Raw genomic sequence first — 22,985 nt, forward strand, 5'->3', positions numbered from 1 at the left:
CTTTAGTTACATCAATTTATAGTCCAAAAATGTAGTTAAAATTTAAAAGTCCATAACTTACAACATTATACTAAATAGACTGAAGTCTCACAAGAGGAGGGAGAAAAATAAAGAGTTGCTTGATAAATTAATAACACATCCTTTACCATTTTTTTATGGGATGGACGAGGGGAGGAACTTTTTTGTGTTGACGGAGGAAGGGAGGAGAGGTGAATATGTAATTTTTATTTTTAACCTTTTCAAATATTTAAAATGAATATTTAATTTTTATAATTTTATATAATGAGGGTATACTGGTAAAAAGAATATAATAACTCTTTTTCCCTTCTTTCTAATCAAACAAGAAAAAATATCACCCCATTTATCGTTTCTACTATTCATGAAGACAATTCCTCTTCCTTCCCTGGATGTCTCCTCCATCCTCTTTTTATTTTTTATTTTTTTTCACTCTAAGCAAACAAAACATTAATATATGTATTTAAAGGTGTAAATTAATGATAAACATCTTCTCTTCTTTAGGCTTTGTTTGGTATTGTAGAATTTGATATGACGAGCGAAAATAAAAGAAATTAAAGTAAACCAAAACAAAATAAAATTTCATTTGATAATTTTAATAACATGAAACTTACCATAAAAGAAAAGGTGTTACTGTAAGTTCATACAACTAAGTAATCAAAATTTTTCTTTTTCTTTTTTGGTTAGTTTGGTTAGTGTGAACTAACTAGAAAGGAAAAGAAACCAAAATTTTTTAAACAAAGTTTTAAGGAAAATGATATTCCCATGGTTGATTTTTCACACACGAAAATTTTAGTTTCCCATGAAAATTGTATCATTATATATTAGTTTCCAATTATACCCTTGTCAGTTATTTCTCTTTCTTATTTTTTGACTCATAAAAGGGGCAACTTCTTTTTAATAAATTATGACTCCTAATTATATTATGACTTTTTGACTCTTTAAATTAGGACTCCTAATTAAGTTACAATTTTCTGACGCTTTAAATTAAGACTTTATATATATATAATTTGTTGACTCTTTAAATTAGCACTCTATATATATATATGTTTATTAGGACTCTTATAACTTTCTGGCTCATTAAATTAGGACTTCTATTAAGTTACAATTTTCTGAGGCTAGGCTTTAAATTAGGACTATATACATATTTTCGGCTAACCAAAGGGACCCTTTTGGAAAGTAGGATGGTTATGGAAAGTAATTTACTTTCAAAATTTTTCTTTTCTTGCTAGTTCATAAAACTAACCTTCCAGGACAAAATAGAAAATTACAAAATAGTCCCCTGCGTGTGTATTATGTAGTACATATTAGATGCATCTGTTAGCAGAAATTTTCTTTTAGATGCTTCAATTCAAATTAATCTTACTGCCCGCTTAGATAATTGTTGGGACTCTGGTTTGTGTTCTGAAGAACGAAGACTTGAAAGTGGAGACTCACTCTCTATTCTCTCTCTAGGTTCCATCACAGCTGAAGATCGAGAACTAGGGTTTTTGCTCTTCATTCAGTTTGCGTCTGACTTGAGAAGAAGGTCCGCACCATGGAGGCAGTGGTGATTGACGCTGGTTCGAAGCTCCTTAAAGCAGGCTTTGCCGTCCCAGATCAGGCTCCGTCCATGGTAAATGACAACTATTCTCAATTTTCTTTTCCTCTCCCTATCTTCTGTTTGGTTCCCTAGAAAATTTAGGGAAAAAAGAAAAGAATTAGATAGCGGACTCCTGAGGTTTCACTTTTTCTGCTTGTAAAATTCCTAGAAAACAAATTATGAAGTAAAAAATTGCCATTTAGGTCCAGTGGAATTAATAGTCTCTATTACCTCTCTCACCAACCAAACTTTATGGTTATTTTGTTCATGAACATAATTTTTAATTTTGTTGGTTTCCAGGAGAAAAATTAAAAAAGATTTGAACTTTAGTAAAATACAATTGTGAAATAATTTATTGAGGTTGTTTACAAATGCAATTAAACATATATGCATTGCTGTTAATTTTGTCCTCAAGTTAATACAATCTCTCACCAACCAAACTTTATGGTTATTTTGTTCCTGAACATAATTCTTAATTTTGTTGGTTTCCAGGAGAAAAATTAAAAAAGATTTGAACTTTAGTAAAATACAATAGTGAAATAATTTATTGAGGTTGTTTACAAATGCTATTAAACATATATGCATTGCTGTTAATTTTGTCCTCAAGTTAATGCAATCATTCATACACTAATTTGTGACTGAACTACTGAATTATGAGCAAAGTGAAATTACAGCGTACGGTTATTTGCGAAATTTTCGAACTTCAATAGGGTTGGTGCCTACTAATTCTCATATATTTTAAGGGATTTGTCATATAGTTGTGAGCATGCAACTTCTCTTAGAAGTTAGTTGAAGGTTATTTTGAAGGATGTCATTAGCTGCATTTAAGCATGGTTTGTAAGCAATTGGTGACAAGTACCGTAGCTCTAACGGGAAATTGGTGGAGTATATAATATAACATCAGATACAAATACACAGTGATATTTTCTATTGTATTATTTGATTTTAATTTTTTTTCCATCATATCAAGAAGTATGATATTGGGAGTAGTTGGTTCTTTCTTTCCTTCATGTAATGCAAATATGTCGATTATGAATTCCATTTTAGAAAAAGATTTAGCCTTTAGAAGAGCAATTGTGTTTTAGAAAAAAACAATTTTCATAATTTACTTAGTGTTTAGCTTCTTTGAAAATTTGTAAATAAAGACTCTTTTTCTGATAAGTAGAGAAGTAAAAATTCTTGAAATCTTGAAGAGTTGCCTCAAAATATTGGAGAGAATTGACATTTAGGCTGTTGTCTCAACACTTTATTTTTCGTTATCTGTGCACTATAATTTCAGTGGAGTGGGCTTCCAATTACATTCTCACCTCAAGTGAGAGAGGGGGGGGGGGGGGGGGGGGTGGGTTGAAACCGGAGACATTATGGTTGGATTTGGGTCATATGGTTGCCTATGGCTTAATATGTACACTATAATGAAATTTTTAATCAATTCCTTTTTTCTTTACACATGAATGTATACACACATGTAATTTTATAGAATTGGTAAAGCATTTTTATATCACAATTCGCCTATGCTATAGTGTCCACGATTTGTGTCCTTTTTATGACTCGGGACATCTTTTGAATGAATATGTACTTGACTGCTTGAGGAAGTCTTTAAATTTTTTTTATATAATGGATCAGATAATTCCTACCCAAATGAAACGCATGCCTGAAGATGGATCATTGACTGATACTTCATTAGATGAGGACATTACTGTTGATCCAGTAGTACGGGGTTTTATTAGAGATTGGGATGCCATGGAAGATTTGTTGCATCATGTTCTATATACTGGCCTTGGATGGGAAATGGGCAATGAAGGACAAATTTTATTCACGGACCCACTTGCAACTCCCAAGGTTAGCAAAACCGTTCCCTTTTTATTATAATTATTTTTATTTTTTGAGGCTTGTTATTCTGTTTTTTTTGATAAAGTCACTCGCATCATCACATGTGCAGTATGTGCGTGTTTAGAAGCATGTGCAATCCCATTAGGCAATAGCACAGTTATAGGCCAAAGTAAAATGAGATCAAGTATGCTAGTCAGAAGAGGGGAGCATCTATTCAAATGCTAATACATTTTGATTAGAGACCTTGCTGGTAGGAGCAGGACTCTTTGGAACTAACTAACTTATCAGCTGTATACATTTGAGAGTTGTCATAAATATAGATAGCACTACTATATGATACAATCATAATACGGATACCGGAATACATACTCCTTATAGATGTATCCATGCTTCATAGTTTGTTTCATTATAATAAGGCCATTACCCTGTATTGTTACATCAGTGTGCTGTGCTGAGAGGGTAGATTGGATATTTAATTACCTTGGCATTATTTGTACAAAGTAATTGCTCTCAAACTCAAACTTGCATTATTAGGCTTATCAGCCCTAGCATTTTATCATTGCACCGATGATCCCTTCTTTTTTCTTTTTATCAAATAAAATTTAGAAACTTTTTTTTTCTTCTTCCCAACAGACTGTTAGAGAACAATTGGTGCAATTGATGTTTGAAACATTTAACATCTCGGGCTTTTATGCGTCGGAGCAAGCAGTGTTATCACTTTATGCAGTGGGGCGTATCTCAGGCTGTACTGTCGATATTGGTCATGGAAAGATAGGTATGTATAGGTTGCATAGTGATTTTTTGTTAGTTACTTTTAGCTTGTGGAGTTTCCTATGGACTTGTGTATTCCATTTTTCATGTAGTTACTGATCTTATTTGTGGTTCACATATCATCAATATCATTTTACTTGGCTTCGATGTTTGGTTTTGGCGTTTCTTACATTTGATACCAAGAATGCCTAGGTTTATCTGATAAATGGTTCATCTGGAATGGAATTGAGGTTCTAGACATTTCATAATTTCTTTTTTCTTTTGCATTATTGTTTGTAGAACATGCTAGATGCTACATGAGCAGAGCTGATAGTTTGTGCTGTATGATTTTTTTTTTTTTTCATTTGGCCAGATATTGCACCAGTGATTGAAGGAGCGGTTCATCAGATAGCTTCGAGAAGATTTGAGATTGGAGGTATTGAATTGACAAAGCTGCTTGCTCAGGAGCTTGCTAAGTCCAATCCACTTGTAAAAATCAATATTTCTGATGTTGAGAAATTGAAAGAGCAATACTCATGCTGTGCTGAAGATGATCTTGCTTACGAGAAGACCCAAAAGTCCTGCCAGCAAGAGCAACATACTCTGCCTGACGGGCAGGTTTGTATCTGAGTTTTTCACCTTAACAATGCATTATGGTCTGAGATTAGCAGGAATAACCAATAAAAAAAATTCATCAATACCGATGGTGATATCCAGGTTCCTAATATCACAGAGATACTGGACATCAAGTTGTTGCCTCCCCAAAAAAAAAAAAAAATGTAAACTTTTAGCAAAACTTGGATTTGTCAATTAAGGCTTTAAGAAACATTAGACCACATGATGCATCCTAATATCCTAGGGGTTTTATTTTTGATGATTTTTGGTGAAGTTCAGCTTACCAGTACATCCTGAAGGTTATTTAAAGAGGACCCACAAGAAGATATTTTTGATGATAAGTCTCACTAGGAGTCTCTCTTTCCTCTTTTTATTTATTTATTTATTTTTATTTATTTAAATATTGACCTATGTTTTTATTATTAGATGTTGAGGTTTTAGGAATAGAATTTAAGGACTATGTTATTAGCATATTGGGTAGGGCTGGTGGTAAATTTTTTTGTGTAGATAACAACATCATGGCAGGGTTTTCTGATGGCTATGAAGTAGTTTTTTTAAGGGAAAAACTGATTACACTTTGAGATGGGTTACTGTTTGCATTTTTTAGAGTGCTTTTGCTATGTCTCTCTTTCTACCCTCTTCTCTCTTTCTCTTTCTCTACATGCTGTTCTGCCCCTCTCTAATCTTATTTCTCCCCTATTGAGAGGCTTGGAAACCAACTTTGTACCCTTCCTCTCTTTTCTTCTCTTGTCTCATTTTCCCCTTCTACTATTGTGAACAAGTTGTTTGGAAGAAGGAAAGTGCCTTCCTCCTTTTTCCTCTTTGGTATTTGTTCTCATCGTCCTATCTTCCTTCTTGTCATATATTTATATACAACTTAAAAGAAATTAGCATAGTTCATTTAGCTACCACATGTCTGTATAAATTCAGGAGACCCAGGTTACTGCAGTTTGTTATTAGAGAGGAGATCTATACCAAGGATATCAAGGAAGCAACCATGTTCTTTGAGGTCTAATCATCTCCAACAACACAAAAATGGGGGATTATTTAGGTTCTCATCGTGTTGAGCTTCAGTGCAGCCTACGAGGAGACGATTTCGATTTTAGAAGTATTGTTGGAGTTTTTCTTCCTTCTTATATATATATATATATATTCAAAAAAAAAAAAAATGTTCCTGTATTTTCTAAATTTTGGACTTTATAAGGGTTTCAGGAATAAAATCTTGAGCCTATATTGTTTCCATGGTGCTTGTTGGCTGGGGTTTTTATAAGGTAATAATGTTTTTATAGAGTTCTGTGAGCCTACAAAGAGGAGGCCTCTCAGGGGAAAAGACAAGATACATTTAATAGTAGTTTTTTTTTTTAAAAATATTTCCTCTCTCCCTCTCCCCCTCCTCTGTTTCTCTTTCTTACCTCTCTCTCTCTCTCTCTCAGCTCTTGTGGATATTAAGAGGCTTGGAGGTCACCTGTTACGCTTCTCTTTTTGTTCTCCTTTGCCCCTCTTATTCTCTTGTCAATTTAGTTGGAAGATGCAGAACACCCTCCCTTTCCTGTCTGGTCTCTGCTCTCTGTTTATTCTCTTTCTCTTTCTCATCATATCTTATAATTTGCACACCATGCATTCTAAGGAAGTTCTTGTGAGAGCTAGGCCACAATTCTATGCTATAAAGGTTGATTCATATATTGTAATAAAGATGCACAAATATCAAGTAGGCAATGTTCATAATGCAAATAGTAGATGCTTGGAAGTACATATAGGTCATCAATTACAATTTCATTAATCCTCAGAACTAATTGGCATTCGAAGGATGTTCTCGTGAGAGCTAGGTCACAATGCAAATATTGTAATAAAGATCTTTATACTACCCTATCAAGATCGAGTCATATATTGTCATAAAGATGCACAAATATTAAGTATGCAATGTTCATAATGCAAATAGTAAATGCTCAGAAGTTCATATAGGCCATCAATCACAAATCACAATTCCATTAATCCTCTGAACTAATTAGTGCTAGATACTCATTTACAGGTCCTCTAAAAGGATGTAATGCTTCCATTTTTAACTCTCAATCATTTCAGTGCCTCCCACTGCCACCACCCTCCTCAAAGCAAACATGCTCTAACTCCATGGCAAGAGGTGTTTGAACTTTCTCATATGTATGGTTCAGGCCCTATCGATATTTTTCTCTGATCATAGATGTTCATGTATTCATCCTTCTGTTTGCTATATTTCAAATATATCGTTGGTATAACAGTAGTGGATGTCATAAATTTGTGAAAAGTATACATTGCGATAATGGTGGGTTTCTTGATATTGCTATATATTGTATGAGAATGTATTTATTTTTTAAGGAATCATCAATACATGAGATGATATTTACTATTCAGAACATGTGGCCTAGTTTTAACTTCACAAGAGTAACTGACATTCGAATCTAACTTGATCTAATGTTAGATATGTATCAAGAGAGCATGGACACTCCCCTAAGTGGTGCCTTGGCTGTGGCGGACGTGTGTCCGACACTCACCGGGAGTGGCCTGGAGTATGGCTAATTTCTTTTTTGGTTGGACAAGGCTTGGACACGTGAGGGATACATCTAGAACACTAAGGACATGACGGCGTACTTTTTGCAATTATTCTTTTTGAAAAGATAGGGTTCTAAATGTATTTTCAAAACATGTCAGTGGTTAATAAAGAAATAATATAATTGCAGAATTTCTATATAAACCTTAAAATCAGTTTCAAGTATTTAAAATTAATTAAAGTCTAAGGGGATGATTTATCTAGTTGTGTATGCATGAGAACACATGAGGGAATGCAAGAGAGCGAGAGATTGTATGGGTTAATATCTTGGATTAAGAACCTAGAGATTAACAGGATAAATATTCTTGAAATATCTCAAAAATGAGATAATAGAATATGATGGTTTCTTTGTGTGACGAATTATTAGTTTTAAACTGAAGGAATGGGATTCAGTGGCTAAGATATGGCTATCTTTGGCAAATTGCAATATTTAAATTCCAAGCAATTACCTGATGTACATATCCCGTTGAATATGTCCTATAATTATTTTTTCAAGATTATGTGTTAACTTTTTAATTATTATTATTATTTTTTATTCTAATTTCAACCTTTTCTTTGGGGGTATTTAGATGTCTGAATGCAAATTCTATGCAATTGTGCTTTCAGGTTATCACGATTGGGCGAGAAAGATATACTGTTGGAGAGGCTTTATTCCAACCTTCTATTTTGGGTTTAGAGGCACATGGAATTGTTGAGCAACTAGTTCGTAGTATCTCGTCTGTATCATCTGAGAATCACCGACAGCTGCTGGAAAACACAGTACTCTGTGGTGCGACTGCCTCTATGTCTGGTGAGTTCATTTGCTTTGTTTCAACTTTAATTGAGATATATTGGCATCCTTATGATTTTATCTTTGTTGGAAACTTATTCCTTCTATCTAAATAAGCTTACCTATTTAAATCTTTCTACCTTTTATATTTTCTCCATTTTATATTTTTTTGTTTACTTGTTTAACTCTAGGTAAGGGGTCTATTATATTATAATTTCTATCTTTAATGTTTCAATTTGTTATTTCTTGTCAAATAAGGGGGGAAAAAAAAGAATAAAATAAAAGAAAAGAAGGGGTGGTATCTTCCATGGCTGGCTGCTGGTGTGCTCACATGCAAGCAACACGTTCTTTTCTGATGGAATTTTAGTACATGCTATTGAACAATATTCAATAAGACTTCGTATTTTTGTATAAATTTAGCTAGATGTAAGTTTTAGTTTTCTATTTGGTTTTTTGGCTCTTAAGTTCTTGAGAACATAGGATGTCCATGTGCTTCATAAGCTTGGATGGTGATTGTTGTTTGTGCTGCTGATGTTCTCCAGAGAAAGAATGCGAGGATGGTCTGATGTGCTTTGTTGATTGCCTTATGGGGTGAACTGTTGTTATATATCTGCTGATTCCATCTTATATTATTGCCTACTGTAGGTTTTGAGGATAGATTCCAGAAAGAAGCTAGTCTCTGCTCATCAGCTGTCCGTCCTTCTCTTGTAAAGGTAATTTATTTCATTACGAAAGGTTTTTAATGCAATGTAGTTTGCTTGATGAGACCAAAATTGTAAGTGTTTTTGCCTGTCCTACCAATTGGCGTGCACTTCGGACAGAACCTGTTAACGAATTTTTTGATCAAGTTGATCTGGTTTTGCCAGAGTAATTCTAAGTTGATCTGGTTTTGCCAGAGTAATTCTAAGTTGTCCTCTGCTCATTTGGTCCATTTTCTCTTAGGTAGCTTGTAATCCAGTCCAGGATTATTGGCCATAATTGCTTCTCTTATTTTAGCACAAGTGATACCATTTGAGATTTTCTCATTCTTCCCTCAATGCTTTTGCTTGAACAGTGGAGTCTCTTTTTTAGCAATATTTCACTATTGGGTGAACTTCTCTGGGTATTCTTATTAGTATTTTGTAGAAATGAGTAATTATCACTCTTTTTGGTCTGTTTGCAATAATATTTAATGGTAAAAGTTCAGGCTGACAACTGTGAAGACACAGATTCAAAGTTTGAGAGCTGCCACTTTCTGCCAAATAATGGCAAATGTTGGTTTGTCTCTAGTATTTTCCAGCACTGAGTAATGGTCATTATAGCATTGTAGATGTGTTGTAATAACTCTTTAACAGCTAAAAGATGTTTAAATATAATATTCTTAGAAGTTGATGAGCATTGAAGTGCACTGTTTGTAGAATGAGTGGGATGATAATCTAGCAACATGGTTTTGGCACTTTAGTGTGTGTGTGTGTGGGTTGGGGGTGTGGTTCATTTCTTCCCTGCTTGAGGGGGTTCAGGTTGTCTTGTCAAGGGAGGAGTTGCCTTTCTTTGCTGTAATTTTCCATCTCTTCTCCTTATCCATTGCTCATTCTCTTTTGTTTCTATTTTTCTTTTTGTTTAAGAAGGATTCTTCATCCTTCTGATCCTTGTGTCTTCCGTCTCTTTAACATTATTGAGTTGTTTCCTATAAAAAATAGGTTTGAAAAACTGCGGTGTATTTTGCAAGAATGAATTGGAGTGTCACAACATAATTTTATAACATTATGGAAGTGCTGACTATGTTTAGGTCGATGAAAAGGAAGTTGATTTCAATCGAATGCTATGATACTTTGCCTGATAAATTGTTAACAATATGCTGAATTGCAGCTAAATAGTTTTCCTTTGCAGTCGTTAGATTTGAGGGAACACTTAATTGGGAAATGGTCTTCCGAAATACACACTTGCTTTTTCAAACAAAAAAATTGTTAGTAATGGAATCTTCAGTTTAGTATTATGGGATCCACTTTCCAGGAAATAGGTTGGTAGTCCTACAATTTATCTCGTATTGATCTAAATGCTTAGAGAGAGCATTCTAAAACCATTCAAACTAAAGCACTCTCCATCAAACAACAATTGTATTTTGAAAGCTTTTGTTTTGAGTGGTTAATGTGTATTAGTATTTACAAAATTTATGAGGAGAAGCAATCATTAGATCCTACTTTCTCCGATGTCTAATTGTTATGATTTGTGCATTACAGCCTCCAGAGTATATGCCAGAGAACTTGACAATGTATTCAGCATGGGTGGGAGGTGCCATACTTGCCAAAGTTGTCTTCCCTCAGAATCAGCATATAACCAAGACAGATTACGATGAAACTGGACCTTCCATTGTTCACCGGAAATGCTTCTGAAAATTCCTACATTAGTGAGTTCTTAAGTCCTAGTTTGGCCTTGAGTTCCTGGTTGTATTATCAGTTACTAGTTATGTTATGGTAAGCCATGATTTGATTACCGTTCTGACACGAAAGAAAATAGCTGATTAACTTGTGGTCTAAAATATCGTAGTTCATTTCTGTCACTTAATTTAAAGCCAACCTTTTATACACCAGAACAGAACACCTTATTTATGGTAAACTGCTGTAGACCTCTCTCTCGAATTGTTTTATAAAATCATTTTTCAAGCAAGCTATTTACTCTGCTGATTTACATTTTTTTTTTTTTTTTTTTTGTGTGGAAGAATGCCCTAGTCGGTTTATAATCTCGAAGTTTTTAGGACAGATGGGCAAATTCACGAGACTCCACGACATGGATTGTTTTCGTACCACTCACTGTTAAGCTTCTTTGCATGTTTATATGTCTATATGGTCCTGTGTTGGTCCTGAATCTTTGTGGTCATTATCCATGATAAATTTAGGGATATGTTGGAAATAAAATAGCAAGTCCTAATCAGAATTCCTGATTGCTAATGAACATCATTGCTGAATATGTTTTAGAGAGAGAAATTCATGCTGACTTGTAATGTCAAGTCTCTAGACCTCTCTGCTGAGAAGGTAAAGACAGCATTTCAATTATCACAACTCACATACATTAGGGACTTTGATGAATGTTTGTTTTATTTTTTATCAGGTAAGTACTCGCACACACTTTTGCCCATGCCAGGGCTTGAAACCCTAATATTTGTGTGTGTGAGAATGTTGGTTCCTGTTTTCTACCTACTTGGATACTCTGAATCTTCTATAGTTCTGTTTGATACGGTTGGATACTTTTGACAATTTCATAACAAAGTCAATACTAGAAAGATTAAAAAAAAGAAGAAGATAGGTTTTAGTTGTGAATAATCAAGAAGTCAACTCCCTAAGAATGTTTCAGACCTAAAACCTCAAAGGAATGTTCAAATTGTTAGTCCACTCTTTCCCAATTATTTATGAAGAATTGGGTACTTGCCAGCTTGAACATATTATTATTGAAAATGATACGTCGCACCTTATTCCTTAAAGTATTGTATCACATATATATATATTTTTTTCCCGGGAAATTTTTTGTATCCAACTTTTTTTTTTTTTTGGGTGCAAATATTTACCAAATTATTTTTGTTAATGTCTATTTAGTCCCCCAAAAATTGTATTTTTAGTCATTTGATTTTCTATTTTCTTGCAATTAATCTTTTATTTATTTTCTATAATTCATCTGGACTTATCCAAAAGACACAAACTCAGGGCTATAACTAGACTTTACTATCTTTTTGGAATTTATCTTCTATTTTAAACAATTAATCAATATTTATATGATCCTTAGTGCTATAAGTAGACCATGTAATTAGGCAATATTGTTAGGATTATCCAAACGGCAAAAAAATGTCCAGCTGTCACATAACACTTCACTCAAGCAATATTTGCCGCTATATTAGGGTACAAGAAGGACTTGGAAGTGGTCTCATCAAACAGAAAACAAGAGTTTTAAGCCTACACTTCAGACTCACCACAATTTTATATTCTATGTTTGGCTAAGTAAATGCCTAACCATATTTCAAATTTCAACAGCTCCCACCCTACTCAAGAATATACACACATATCCTCCTATCCACCTTTGATTTCAAAAACAAACCCTAAAACGTGCCTCCCACAACCTCCTCTTCATATACATCCCCAAACACAGCCCATCTCACACCTTCAACCACCATAACCACCACCACCACCAAGCATTGCCCATCTTAGACCTTTAGCTTGAGCTTGTAGAATCATATTGAATACATTCTGCACCGATCTTCGTTTATCAATCACACATTCTCTAACCAAATCCAAGCTAGGGTGGAAGAAACACTCGTATACATGGCTGCACCAAAGCCTCCACCCCCACCTCCGCCGGCACCACGGTCGCGTACGGCACACGCCACGGCACCCGATGACCGGTCGCCTACCAGGCCTCAGGTTTCCCTCCAACAGCCAACACACAAGAAAGGCCCCACAAAATCCACAAAACTCTTTCGGCGCTTCCGGGCTGTGTTCCGGTCATTCCCCATCATAACCCCGGCGTGCAAGATGCCGGTGAAGCTCCACGGGAACCGGGGCCTCAACGACGGACACATCCACGGAGGGACACGGATGACCGGAACCCTTTTCGGGTGCAGAAAATCTAGGGTTAACCTAGCCATCCAAGAAAACCCTAGGTGCCTTCCAATGTTGGTGCTAGAGATTGGCATTCCAACAGGAAAACTACTCCAAGAAATGGGGTTGGGACTTGTTAGGATTGCACTAGAGTGTGAGAAGAATCCAGGAGAGAAGACTAAGCTCATTGATGAGCCAATATGGACCATGTTTTGCAATGGTAGAAAAACAGGCTATGGGGTGAAGAGAGAGCCTACTGATGATGATCTCAACGTCATGCAGATGCTGCACGCGGTGTCAATGGGCGCCGGCGTGCTCCCGAGTGAGGCCACAGACGCGCCGGAGGGTGAGCTGACGTACATGAGGGCGCACTTTGAGCGTGTCATCGGATCCAAGGACTCCGAAACTTATTACATGATGAGTCCTGATGGTAACAATGGCCCCGAGCTTAGCATCTTCTTCGTCAGGATTTGATCATATTGGTGGAAGAGGAGGAACAATGGGAAATGATAGCATGTTTAGGGTTGAAACATCGCATGAGATTTTGTACGTAGGAGAGGGATGTTATTGATAGTTGTAATTGTCAACTATTGAATGATGTGAGTTCTGTTTCTTAGCACGTCTTTCGTGGGGAAAAAGAATTATCCGAAACAAATGAATTCGGGTTGATGGACATTCATGAAAATGTCAAGAGAGTTGTCACGAGAGTTTTGAATGTTTCAAGAGGATGGAGTAGGGTTAAATCAGCTAATGTCGCCGTTGTCTTGGGTTCGTTATCGGTTTTCGGTTTTAAATTGCTTGTGATGCCATTTTCAAGGAGCTACACTGCACAAAAACTACTGTGTAAGAGCTTAAGAAATTGTGACACAGAATTTGTTATGTAGGAACATGTGAATAATGTATCTATGTTTAGTGTTGTAAGACAATCATGGAAACGAGAAAAAAATGCTATGATGGGTTGAAGTTCAATTGTATGGAATAATTATGTGTTCTTCAAATTATTGTGTTGCTTAATAGCAGTTGAACATCTCAAATGATGTGTGAACTGTGAAGAGAGAGTCATATGATTGATAAATTGATAATTAGCCAGCAAATAATTTTAGCCCTTTGACTGAGCTTCTTTTAACACTATTGTTCATTTGATGATTCTCTAATTGTCTGCCATCTGCAATCAGACCATGTATACCCGATTGATATGCATATATAATTATACACACACACACACAATTAGTCATCTAACAAATTTAATTTATTGATGAAATTAATCTGAAAATGAATGATTAACAATAGTTACTCAGTATTTTTGCAGTAATACAACAATGTAGCCTCGTAGTAGACTAGTAGTGTTATGCCACGGTGATTAGCTTAAACAGGACCATATAATGGGTATGAATTTATTAATACAAATACATATATATGGGTATTATATATATATATAATACATATTTATAAATTTATTAATACATATTTATTAATGGGTATTATATATATATATATATATATATATATATATATTTTCAAATGAGGCCTTAAGGGACATTCTTAATTGCCTTAAATGAAGCCGACTCTAAAAGACACAGGAGAGGTGTGGAATCTGACTATGTAATTGTTGTAGACTGACTATGTAATTATTCCGTAGGGTTGAGGAAGAAATTATTACATGGCTGTGTGTTGTGTAGTAATTTGTCCTGATCATGTAAATTTTTTTGGATTGGATCACTTCTTGATTTAAGATGACCGTGTGTTTATTCTGATTTAAATTTTTAATTACGAAAGAAGAAGATATATCATTAGATTATACACTCTTGGTATTTATCTCCCTGTCTCCTCTTGAAATTAAAGTCTCTTTTTTATTCTTTTAAATAAAACATTTTTAGTTCGATTACACACCGTTGGTATATATTCATCTCCCTTTCTCCTCTTAAAGTTGATTTGTCTTTTTTATTCTTTTAAATAAAACATTTTTAATATAAGGAATTGCTAAAAAAAATCATATCTTATCTTATTTATTTATTTTCATTTAGCATTGTGGTTCGTTTCGATTAAATGATTTGGAGGAATTTGTAAAGAAAAGAAAAGAAAAAAAAGAAATATGAAGTGTATTTGAGTTGCCTGAAAAGAAAAAATAAATAATTGGGAGATATTTAGATTCATAACTATTCCTTCAGATTCATCATGTGTGTTAAAAAAAAAAAAAAAATTCCATCATATTTTATCCTTAAAAAAAAAAAAATGATAATAATTAAGTAATATTTTTATAATCTCAAAACTAGTCTAAACAATTAAAAAGAAAAAAAAAAATTATCTTCTAAAACGATATAATAGTAATTTAGGTGTTATTATTTTTTATTTTTCTCTTCCCTAGCACCAATACTATCCATTTTCTTTATTTTCTGTGCCGGAGGGTTTTAGAGGTTTTGGGGTTACAGAATTTTCGAAACCTCACTCAATTCCTCTCCTGTTTTTTGCTTTACGGTATCAAACACTTTACCCCACAAACTCTTAATCACATTATGTGGTCACTCCGACGAGCTGCCCAACCCCTCAGGTCTCTCTCTCTCTCTCTATATATATATATATATATATGCATACATACGAACACGCACGCACGCGCAAACGATTACATTACTTGATGGAACTTTTGATATGCTGTCGTCGGTTAAGTGAGTTTCTGTCTATTGTTTGCGTCTCTGCAAGTGATCAAAAGGAATTAATTCCAAGTGGTTTTAGTACCTTTTTCTTCACCTTTTCTTTCTCCTCCTTGGGTAATTTTTAGTTCAATGATGGAGACAATAGGTTATGATGAGAGTGATTTTGCTCTTCAATTTCTTGTTTTCTTTCACTTTATTTATTTATTTTTGTTTATGATTACAAAAGTTAGGTTTTACTGCTAGTGATTTTAATATCAACTTCTTCTCGGATCATGAAAATGGTTATAAGATTAAATTTTTTGGCAAGTGATTAAAGTACCCTTTTTGATGTCGTTCTGCCAGTAATCATGAAATTGAATTTCTAAATTTCAAGCTTATTTACCAATAATTTTATAATTTTTGGTAGTCATTTTTTCCCCATAATTAATGTTCATTTAGCAATGATTATATCATTTTTGCTATTCCTTTTTTGTTCCTATAATTATTCTTCAACTAGAGCTCTAGTTAGGAACAGTGACATAGTCCATGTTGAAGGTTAATAGTTAATACTAGGAGAAGGGACAGACCAAAGTTAACGTGGGTAGAGTTAGTAAGAAAGGATATGATAACATGTGGTTTGACCAAGGATAGGGCCTTAAATAGACTGGAATGGAAACATAGGAATCATGTAGCTGACTCCAAGTAGTCGGGAAAAGGCTTGTTGTTGTTGTTGATCTCTGAGTGACTTAGACTTCCTTACCCCTTTCTTGGTTTTTAACTAAGGTTGATAAAAATTATGAGTGCTTGAAAAGTTTTTGTGTGTGCGCGCGTGTTTGTGAGCTCTCTCTCTATCTCGTGCACATATGCAGCACATTTTACTGCCTTACTATTATCGGTGTCATTATCTTCATCATTCTTGTTATTGGCATTGCCGTCATGATCATCTCCATTACCTTCTTTGACATTTTGGGGCCATTATTTGGTGCAACTGTAAAAGGTCAGACTTACTGGTATAAGAAAAACCGTTCAAATAAGTGGTCATTTCATATAATAATGCCAAACGTTTAGGTCTGTGAACCAAATCCGTTACTTCCATGGTCCCACTTTAATGGATCTAACACTTGGTAATGGTCTTTTTTATTTTTATTTATTTATTTATTTTTTATCTTCTTCATTTTACTTCGAAATAGGTTTTTCCTTACATATACTGTGTTTCTACATCACCAAAATTTAATTGTATGTTTAACTTTATGATATTTAGCTCTTCAAAGCAGCATGAACATTTGCCTCTTGCCCTCTCCCATCTTTATTTGCATTTTGTTTATCCTTTCATTACAGTTATATATAATTCTTTCTTGTTTTGTTTTTTTTTCTAACTCCAATTGTATAATCCTTATTTTATATCCATCCAGAAGTCTAATGTATGAACACGGGGCTTCCAGAACTTTCAGTGCTAAATCAGATATCAAAACAAATATTGTAGTAGAGAGTGCCAGTATTCGCAAGCCGAAAAGATCATCGAGTGGAAGATACTTTCCACCTAAGTTCTATTACCTTCCAGATGTAGGTGAAAATTTCTATATGGGGAGTCATAATTTTTGTTCACAGGCACATGCAAGAATTAGTGATGAGAATCATACAATGGAAGATGGTTCAGAGCCCGAAGCATCGGCTATAGTTGAGCACAATGTGGGGGAAAAAGATGGGGAAGACGTAGTTTCTGAGGCAGAGCTATCGGATAATGATTTAGCTGAAATTTATGCAAATGATCTGGACCTTTCAGCTGCTGAGATGAGAGCAAACGGCAAGAATTCTCAGAAGGAAAGTGCTTCGTCGGGGTTGTTGGACGCTATTGTTTCTGCACCAGGCCAATCTATTAATATTGCTCTTCAGAAGCGGATAGAGAAAGGAAATAGTTTGGGTCGACCAGAGATTTCTTTTGCTATGCGTGATCTTCGGAAGCGTAAGATGTATAGCAGAGCCTTGCAGGTGCTTTTGCTCGAAATTTTGTTCACATGGAGTTCATATAGCTTAGTATTTCATTCTTCATTTATTATTAGTGCTTCCACATGATCTATAATCTCCTCAATTTTCTTATTTTTCCTAAAGAACCTCAGTTTTGCAATCTGTGTATATCATTCTGACATAAATCATAAATCTTTACATTTTACTTATCAATAGAAAATCTTACAATGTTGATTTTGATGCTGTTTAATTTAATTATATTCCCTCTTGTTAGTCAATTCACCTGTATTGCAGTTGAATTATCTTAAACAATGTGAGTGGACATTGTGAAAAAAAAAAAAAGAGAAGCTAAGAGTTGAGATTTTTATTATAAAAAATACAACTCACACTTATTCTGAAAATGTGAATCTCATGTTACACCCCATCAAAATATTTTATGAATATATTGTTTCCCATGTTTGAGAGGCCGTTTGTCTTAAGTTTGATTGATCCAACAGTTAAAAGAACTACAATATTTTACATAGTTGCATTTATTTTGATAATCTCGTTATTACTGATCATCGAAATGTTATCTGTGCAAGAATTGGAGTTTTGCAGAGGAAAGGGCTGCTTACGGGGAACAGTTGTAGAAGAAAATATGGGATTAATCAAGGGTGTTGGATCTCGAGGAAGGTTAGGGTCCTCATGGAGTTGCGTTAGAGAATGTGTTACAGAATGGCCTTAGGTAGGATGGGAGAAATTTGAAAAACACATCACTTTCATGATGGGTAATGGGTAGAGGGTGAGTTTCCAGCATGATAAGTGGCGTGGATGTATATTGTTGACACAAGAATTCTCGGTCCTCTGCAGAATTGTTGTTTCTGTGGAAACATCCATTGTGGGTTGTGCTAATTTCATAGAGGGGCAATTTTCTTTTAGATCACTGTATTTTTTTTCATGCCACTAGGGGAGGATGCAATCAGGTGGAGGGCCTCGAGGAGTGTCAAATTCAAGTTGCGATCATTCTTGACATTTGAAGAGGGGAAAGTCATGGTTCAGATTGATAAATTGCCTGAAGTTTTACTAAAATAGTGTTTTTTTTTTTTTTTTATTTAAAAAAATCTTTCTCCTTGGTCGTTGGACTGTTTTATCTTGGTAGTTTTTCTTAATCTATGGTCGACACTATAGCAAGTACCTTCCTTGATAAAATTCTCTGTATATTGTAGTTTCATTAGCTTTATACATGATGTGATTGTATAATCCGTGATTCCTTTCAACGTGTAAATCATAAGCTTTACTGATGACACAAACATTTGAAGTCTCAGCTGTCTGCAATTCAACTTAGCCTAGTTTGACCTTGGATGGAACGCACTAGAGATGCATTTGAATTGCATTTGGGTTGCCCAAATTACCAAAAGAACCCTAGACCTAAAAGTTCTCAAACTTGGATTCCTCAAAATTAGGTAACATGATCGTTACTATTGGCTCTGCCAATGTGTGAAGAGTTATCCTACCACTGGCATGGTAAGACAGTGTCAAGTAGCCAATGCCATGGATAGACGGTCTCATATATTTCCACTGGCTATGGTTTCACTTTTACTCCTTCAAACACACGTACAAGGAAAAGCTAGCTGTAGGAGATTTTGGCTTCTTTTTGTACCTCTAGTTGTCTATCTACATCACTCTCTCTTTGTCAATTGCAATATTACTCACCACTAAAAAATAAAAAATTCCTATTTCGTCAATCTTGAACTTAAATGGGAAAAATTCTTATTTCGTCAATCTTGAACTTTTATGGGAGTTAACTCCTATAAAGTTCAGGGCTGGTGACTAAGAATTGAAAATATACGTTATGGTTATATGTAATATTTGTTCTATCAACGTGTAATTGTCATTGCTGGCTCATGTGGGAAAACTTTTTTATGCTTCACCATAAAAGTTCCCCCTGTTGGTCTTTTTGCCTGGAATTTTGGTGATGATTACATACTCCACCAAAAAAATTGCTTCTTTTTTTCTCTGTTACAGGCTTTTGACGAGCCATAACTCTTGATGCTGTCAACTGCTGAATATAAAATATGACGTGTTTATGCTTAATGCAGTTCATGCAGTGGCTCGAGGCAAATAAACAGGTTGAATTCACTGAACAAGATTACGTTACTTCTGTTGATTTGGTTGCCAAAGTAAGCGGCATCCAAAAGGCTGAGAAGTATATTAATAATATTCCAGAGCACTTCAGGGGTGAAGTAATATATAGAACCCTGTTAGCGAACTGTGTCAAGCCTCTCAACATGGAGAAAGCAGAGGAGCTGTTCAACAAAATGGTGGAGCTGGAGTTGCCAATTTCTGTTTTTACTTGCAATCAGATGCTCCTTCTCTACAAGAGGCTTGACAAGATGAAAATACCCTATATCTTAAGAGTCATGGAAAAAGAAGATATAAAACCCTCTCTAATTACTTACGCAATCTTAATAGACGCAAAAGGTGAGGCCAATGACTTTGCAGGGATCGAGGAGTTGATCAAAATCATGAAGGCTGAAGCCATTGAACCTGACATCCATATCCGAACTACCTTAGCTCGGCATTATATAATTGGAGGGCTCAAAGATAAAGCTGAAGCTGTCTTGAAGGACATAGGAGAATCATGCCTGCATAGCCACCACAAAGTACTTCCTCTCTATGCTTCTCTTGGCAATGCCGATGAGGTGATGAGAATTTGGAAGGTTTGCGAATCGGATCCCAAGATTGATGAGTGCACAGCTGCCATTGAAGCTTGGGGCAAGTTGGGCAGGATAGAGGAGGCAGAGGCAGTTTTTGAGAAGATGATTCAGAAATGGAAAAAGCTGTTATACAGGCCTTCCTCTGCACTTCTGAACGTTTATGCCAACCACAAGCTAGTGACTAAGGGTACTGAATTTTTGGAACGGATGGGAGATGGTGGCTGCTGGATTGGCCCACTCACTTGGGATGCAATTGTGAGGCTCTATGTGGAAGCTGGGGAAGTAGAGAAAGCCGACTACCTTTTGCAGAAGGCAGTTCGGAACACCCGCAAGAACCCAATGTTTAACACGTATATGGTAATCATGGATCAGTATGCAAAACGGGGCGATGTGCATAATGCCGAGAAGTTGCTCCTCAGAATGAGGCAGTCTAGATACACCGGACGTCTCAAGCCATACGAGGTTCTTTTCCAGGCTTATGTAAACGCAAAAGCTCCAGTGTATGGGTTCCTTGAGAGGATGAAAGCAGATAATGTGTTCCCCAACAGGGCATTTGGTGCAAAACTGAGACAAGCAGATGCTTTTAGACAGACAGCATTTCAAGACGTGCTTGACTGAGGTACAGTATAAGTTTCAACTAATTCTCACTTTATGTTATTTGTTTGATATATGTAAACAAATTAAGTCTCAAAAATCCAATTTCTCCATCCTCTATCTCCTGGTGTGTGTGTGTGTGTGTGTGTTTTGTGCATGGTTTTCCAATTTCTGTAAATGACTCGCTAGGAAAAGAGAAAAATGAAAATGGTAGTTGGGCCTATCTTTCTTGTTGATCTGTTTTTCTAGTTCTGTACCTTGAAGGATTGGCATGCCTGGCCGATGTGTCGGGCCATGGGCCTAAGGGAAAAGTCCAGGCCCTTACACCAAGCTGGTGGGCCAGTCCAGACTAGATCTATGTGGTACAGAAACTCCTATTTCAGTACTTTTGTGAATGAAATCAAATTCTTCTCTTTTGCTACCATTGAAAAAATTGAGCTTGGTGAACACATATTATGTGCATATTTTTAAAGTGGATAACATCCTTTATTTTTATTTTTGTTAGAGAATTTTTGTGACGTCCCTAATACAGCAACTTTACATTTTGAATGCAAAACTTTAGATTGACAATGCAATAACTCCGTAAATGTATTAAATTCTCGAGTTAATGGTTTTATATTACATGTTGCATTGATGTTGTATCTTGGAGGGGACATGGGTTCTTTACGTGATCTTAATATTTGAATTATTGACATGTTTGCTGGGTGATTTACCAAAAATGATACTCCTATATGTTTTGCTGGTCGACATCTCTGTTTCTCTCCATTTAAGTCGATCAGAAGCTTTGATTTACAGATCTGAGGTAGGTTTATCCCAAGAAAAAAAAGAAAAAGATAAAGGAAAAACACTATATATCCAAGCTGTTCAAAAGAAAATTTCATTGCCATCAAATTTGCCACCGGTAAGAATCTATGCATTTTCTCAACTAAATTACCTATATGTGGCAGATTTTTTGCTAATTAGGGTTTGATTAAGAGGGCAAGTTACATTTAGTATACATTATACAAACAGGAGGTTTTATTTATTATTTTATTTTATTTATTTGTTAATTTGTTATGTGTTCACAAATTATTTTTCTTCGCTATTCTTCAAGAATTTTTGCATGAAATAATTTGTGAAAGACAGAAAGTTCTGAATATACATGTGTTGTTGGTTTTGCATAATCATCTTCTCCGGATGATCATGTTGAGAAGAGAAAAAAACAGAGGGTCTTAACATCTCTGTAGAGAGAGAGAGAGAGTTGAAATTTTTGTACAGGAGGGATGTCAAAAAAGTAACGACCCGTGGGTAGGTGTCATTTATGAAGAAAAAAAAAAAAAAAACTTTAAGTTATTTGATAGTGCTCAAAACTAACCATTTACGTACATTTAAACTCTCATCCAAATATGATGTGGGACAAGTTCCTTTTGTAACATTCTTGCCCACCCGAACCAGTGCAATGCTCTCGTTGCAGTCGGGTCACCCTGCCTACCCAGAGTCTAAACCCGGATGTTTTCCGGACACTGAATTGAGTTTGACTATGATACCAATTATAACGGGTAGACGCTTGTCTATTTATTCAAAACCTTAAGTTATTGGGTAGTACTATATACCCATTCATTTATACACACTTCAACTCCCATCCAAATTAGATATGGACAAACCCCACTTGCAATAATAGGGGACTACCTAATAATTTCTCCCATATTGATACTTTCTATAAGGAGTTCACAACAAGTGCATGAGCTTCACATTCGAATAATTTTTCTAAGTTTTGTGAAATTTAATGCTTTGTATATTCGAATTCTTATGTTCAATGTCACTGCCACGTCATTTTGAGCTGTGTGTGATCAATGTTGGGGTTGAAATTGCATGTGCGCTAGAACCCACATTGTGGTCCGGACATTGGGGTTACTGGTTAGGTAGGCCAAGTAATGAGCCCTAAATGTCCAATAAATGAAATATTAAGTTGATTGATCACGCATTCAATGTTACAAATGAGGAATTCGAACTCATCTTAGTGTAGTCTTTTCGATTCTTAAAATAGATTGTCCTTGATTTACATTTAGGTTCAAACAACCCTTAGTCTTGAGTGGTTTACATCGTCCGAGGACGAGTATGACTCAGATTGGTATAATCTTTAACTAGGATAAGAAATGGTTGTATAGCCAATGTCGGCAATGCAACCATAATGGTCCCAAATATCGCTGTAAGCCTGTAACGCTTGGAAAGGACTGAAAAGATAGATTATTATGCCATTCAAACCTAGTAGGAGTGTTTGGTGTGACACGTTGAGGGTGGAGGAACACAATATAACGAGTACCTTACACGGTAGAAGATATCAACTCAAAAATTGATTTGATTTAATCTATTTATTACATCTTAAAAATGTTGTAATGTAGGTAGGATTT

General features: G+C 35.3%; 3 protein-coding genes across 3 annotated transcripts; all 3 read left to right on the forward strand.

Moving 5' to 3' along the window:
* Positions 1 to 1,338: 1,338 nt before the first annotated feature.
* On the forward strand, positions 1,339 to 10,791 carry LOC132299446 (actin-related protein 7). The gene is made up of 7 exons (XM_059796057.1): positions 1,339 to 1,630; positions 3,221 to 3,436; positions 4,061 to 4,202; positions 4,551 to 4,795; positions 7,983 to 8,166; positions 8,791 to 8,858; positions 10,365 to 10,791. The coding sequence occupies exons 1-7, from the start codon at positions 1,553 to 1,555 to the stop codon at positions 10,515 to 10,517; spliced, it is 1,086 nt and encodes a 361-aa protein (XP_059652040.1). The 5' UTR covers positions 1,339 to 1,552; the 3' UTR covers positions 10,518 to 10,791.
* Positions 10,792 to 12,053: 1,262 nt separating this feature from the next.
* Positions 12,054 to 13,661, forward strand: LOC132299447 (protein MIZU-KUSSEI 1). The gene has a single exon (XM_059796058.1). The coding sequence runs from the start codon at positions 12,435 to 12,437 to the stop codon at positions 13,182 to 13,184; it is 750 nt and encodes a 249-aa protein (XP_059652041.1). The 5' UTR covers positions 12,054 to 12,434; the 3' UTR covers positions 13,185 to 13,661.
* A 1,003-nt stretch (positions 13,662 to 14,664) lies between these two features.
* On the forward strand, positions 14,665 to 22,447 carry LOC132299448 (pentatricopeptide repeat-containing protein At1g80270, mitochondrial-like). Its single transcript, XM_059796060.1, has 3 exons — positions 14,665 to 15,258; positions 16,753 to 17,329; positions 19,384 to 22,447. The coding sequence occupies exons 1-3, from the start codon at positions 15,224 to 15,226 to the stop codon at positions 20,617 to 20,619; spliced, it is 1,848 nt and encodes a 615-aa protein (XP_059652043.1). The 5' UTR covers positions 14,665 to 15,223; the 3' UTR covers positions 20,620 to 22,447.
* Positions 22,448 to 22,985: the final 538 nt, after the last annotated feature.

This window comes from Cornus florida, unplaced genomic scaffold (assembly GCF_030987335.1).
Source record: "Cornus florida cultivar Cherokee Brave unplaced genomic scaffold, ASM3098733v1 CherokeeBrave_3.0.0_Hap2_Chr03, whole genome shotgun sequence".
Classification (NCBI taxonomy): Eukaryota; Viridiplantae; Streptophyta; class Magnoliopsida; order Cornales; family Cornaceae; genus Cornus; species Cornus florida.

Excerpts from the sequence above, each read along its gene's own strand:
- LOC132299446 (XM_059796057.1), top strand. The coding sequence starts at position 1,553 with ATGGAGGCAGTGGTGATTGACGCTGGTTCGAAGCTCCTTAAAGCAGGC. Across the intron at positions 1,631-3,220 it reads CAGATCAGGCTCCGTCCATG|ATAATTCCTACCCAAATGAA; the intron begins GTAAATGACAAC and ends ATAATGGATCAG. Across the intron at positions 4,796-7,982 it reads ATACTCTGCCTGACGGGCAG|GTTATCACGATTGGGCGAGA; the intron begins GTTTGTATCTGA and ends TTGTGCTTTCAG.
- LOC132299447 (XM_059796058.1), top strand. The coding sequence starts at position 12,435 with ATGGCTGCACCAAAGCCTCCACCCCCACCTCCGCCGGCACCACGGTCG.
- LOC132299448 (XM_059796060.1), top strand. The coding sequence starts at position 15,224 with ATGTGGTCACTCCGACGAGCTGCCCAACCCCTCAG. Across the intron at positions 15,259-16,752 it reads CGAGCTGCCCAACCCCTCAG|AAGTCTAATGTATGAACACG; the intron begins GTCTCTCTCTCT and ends ATATCCATCCAG. Across the intron at positions 17,330-19,383 it reads TGTATAGCAGAGCCTTGCAG|TTCATGCAGTGGCTCGAGGC; the intron begins GTGCTTTTGCTC and ends TGCTTAATGCAG.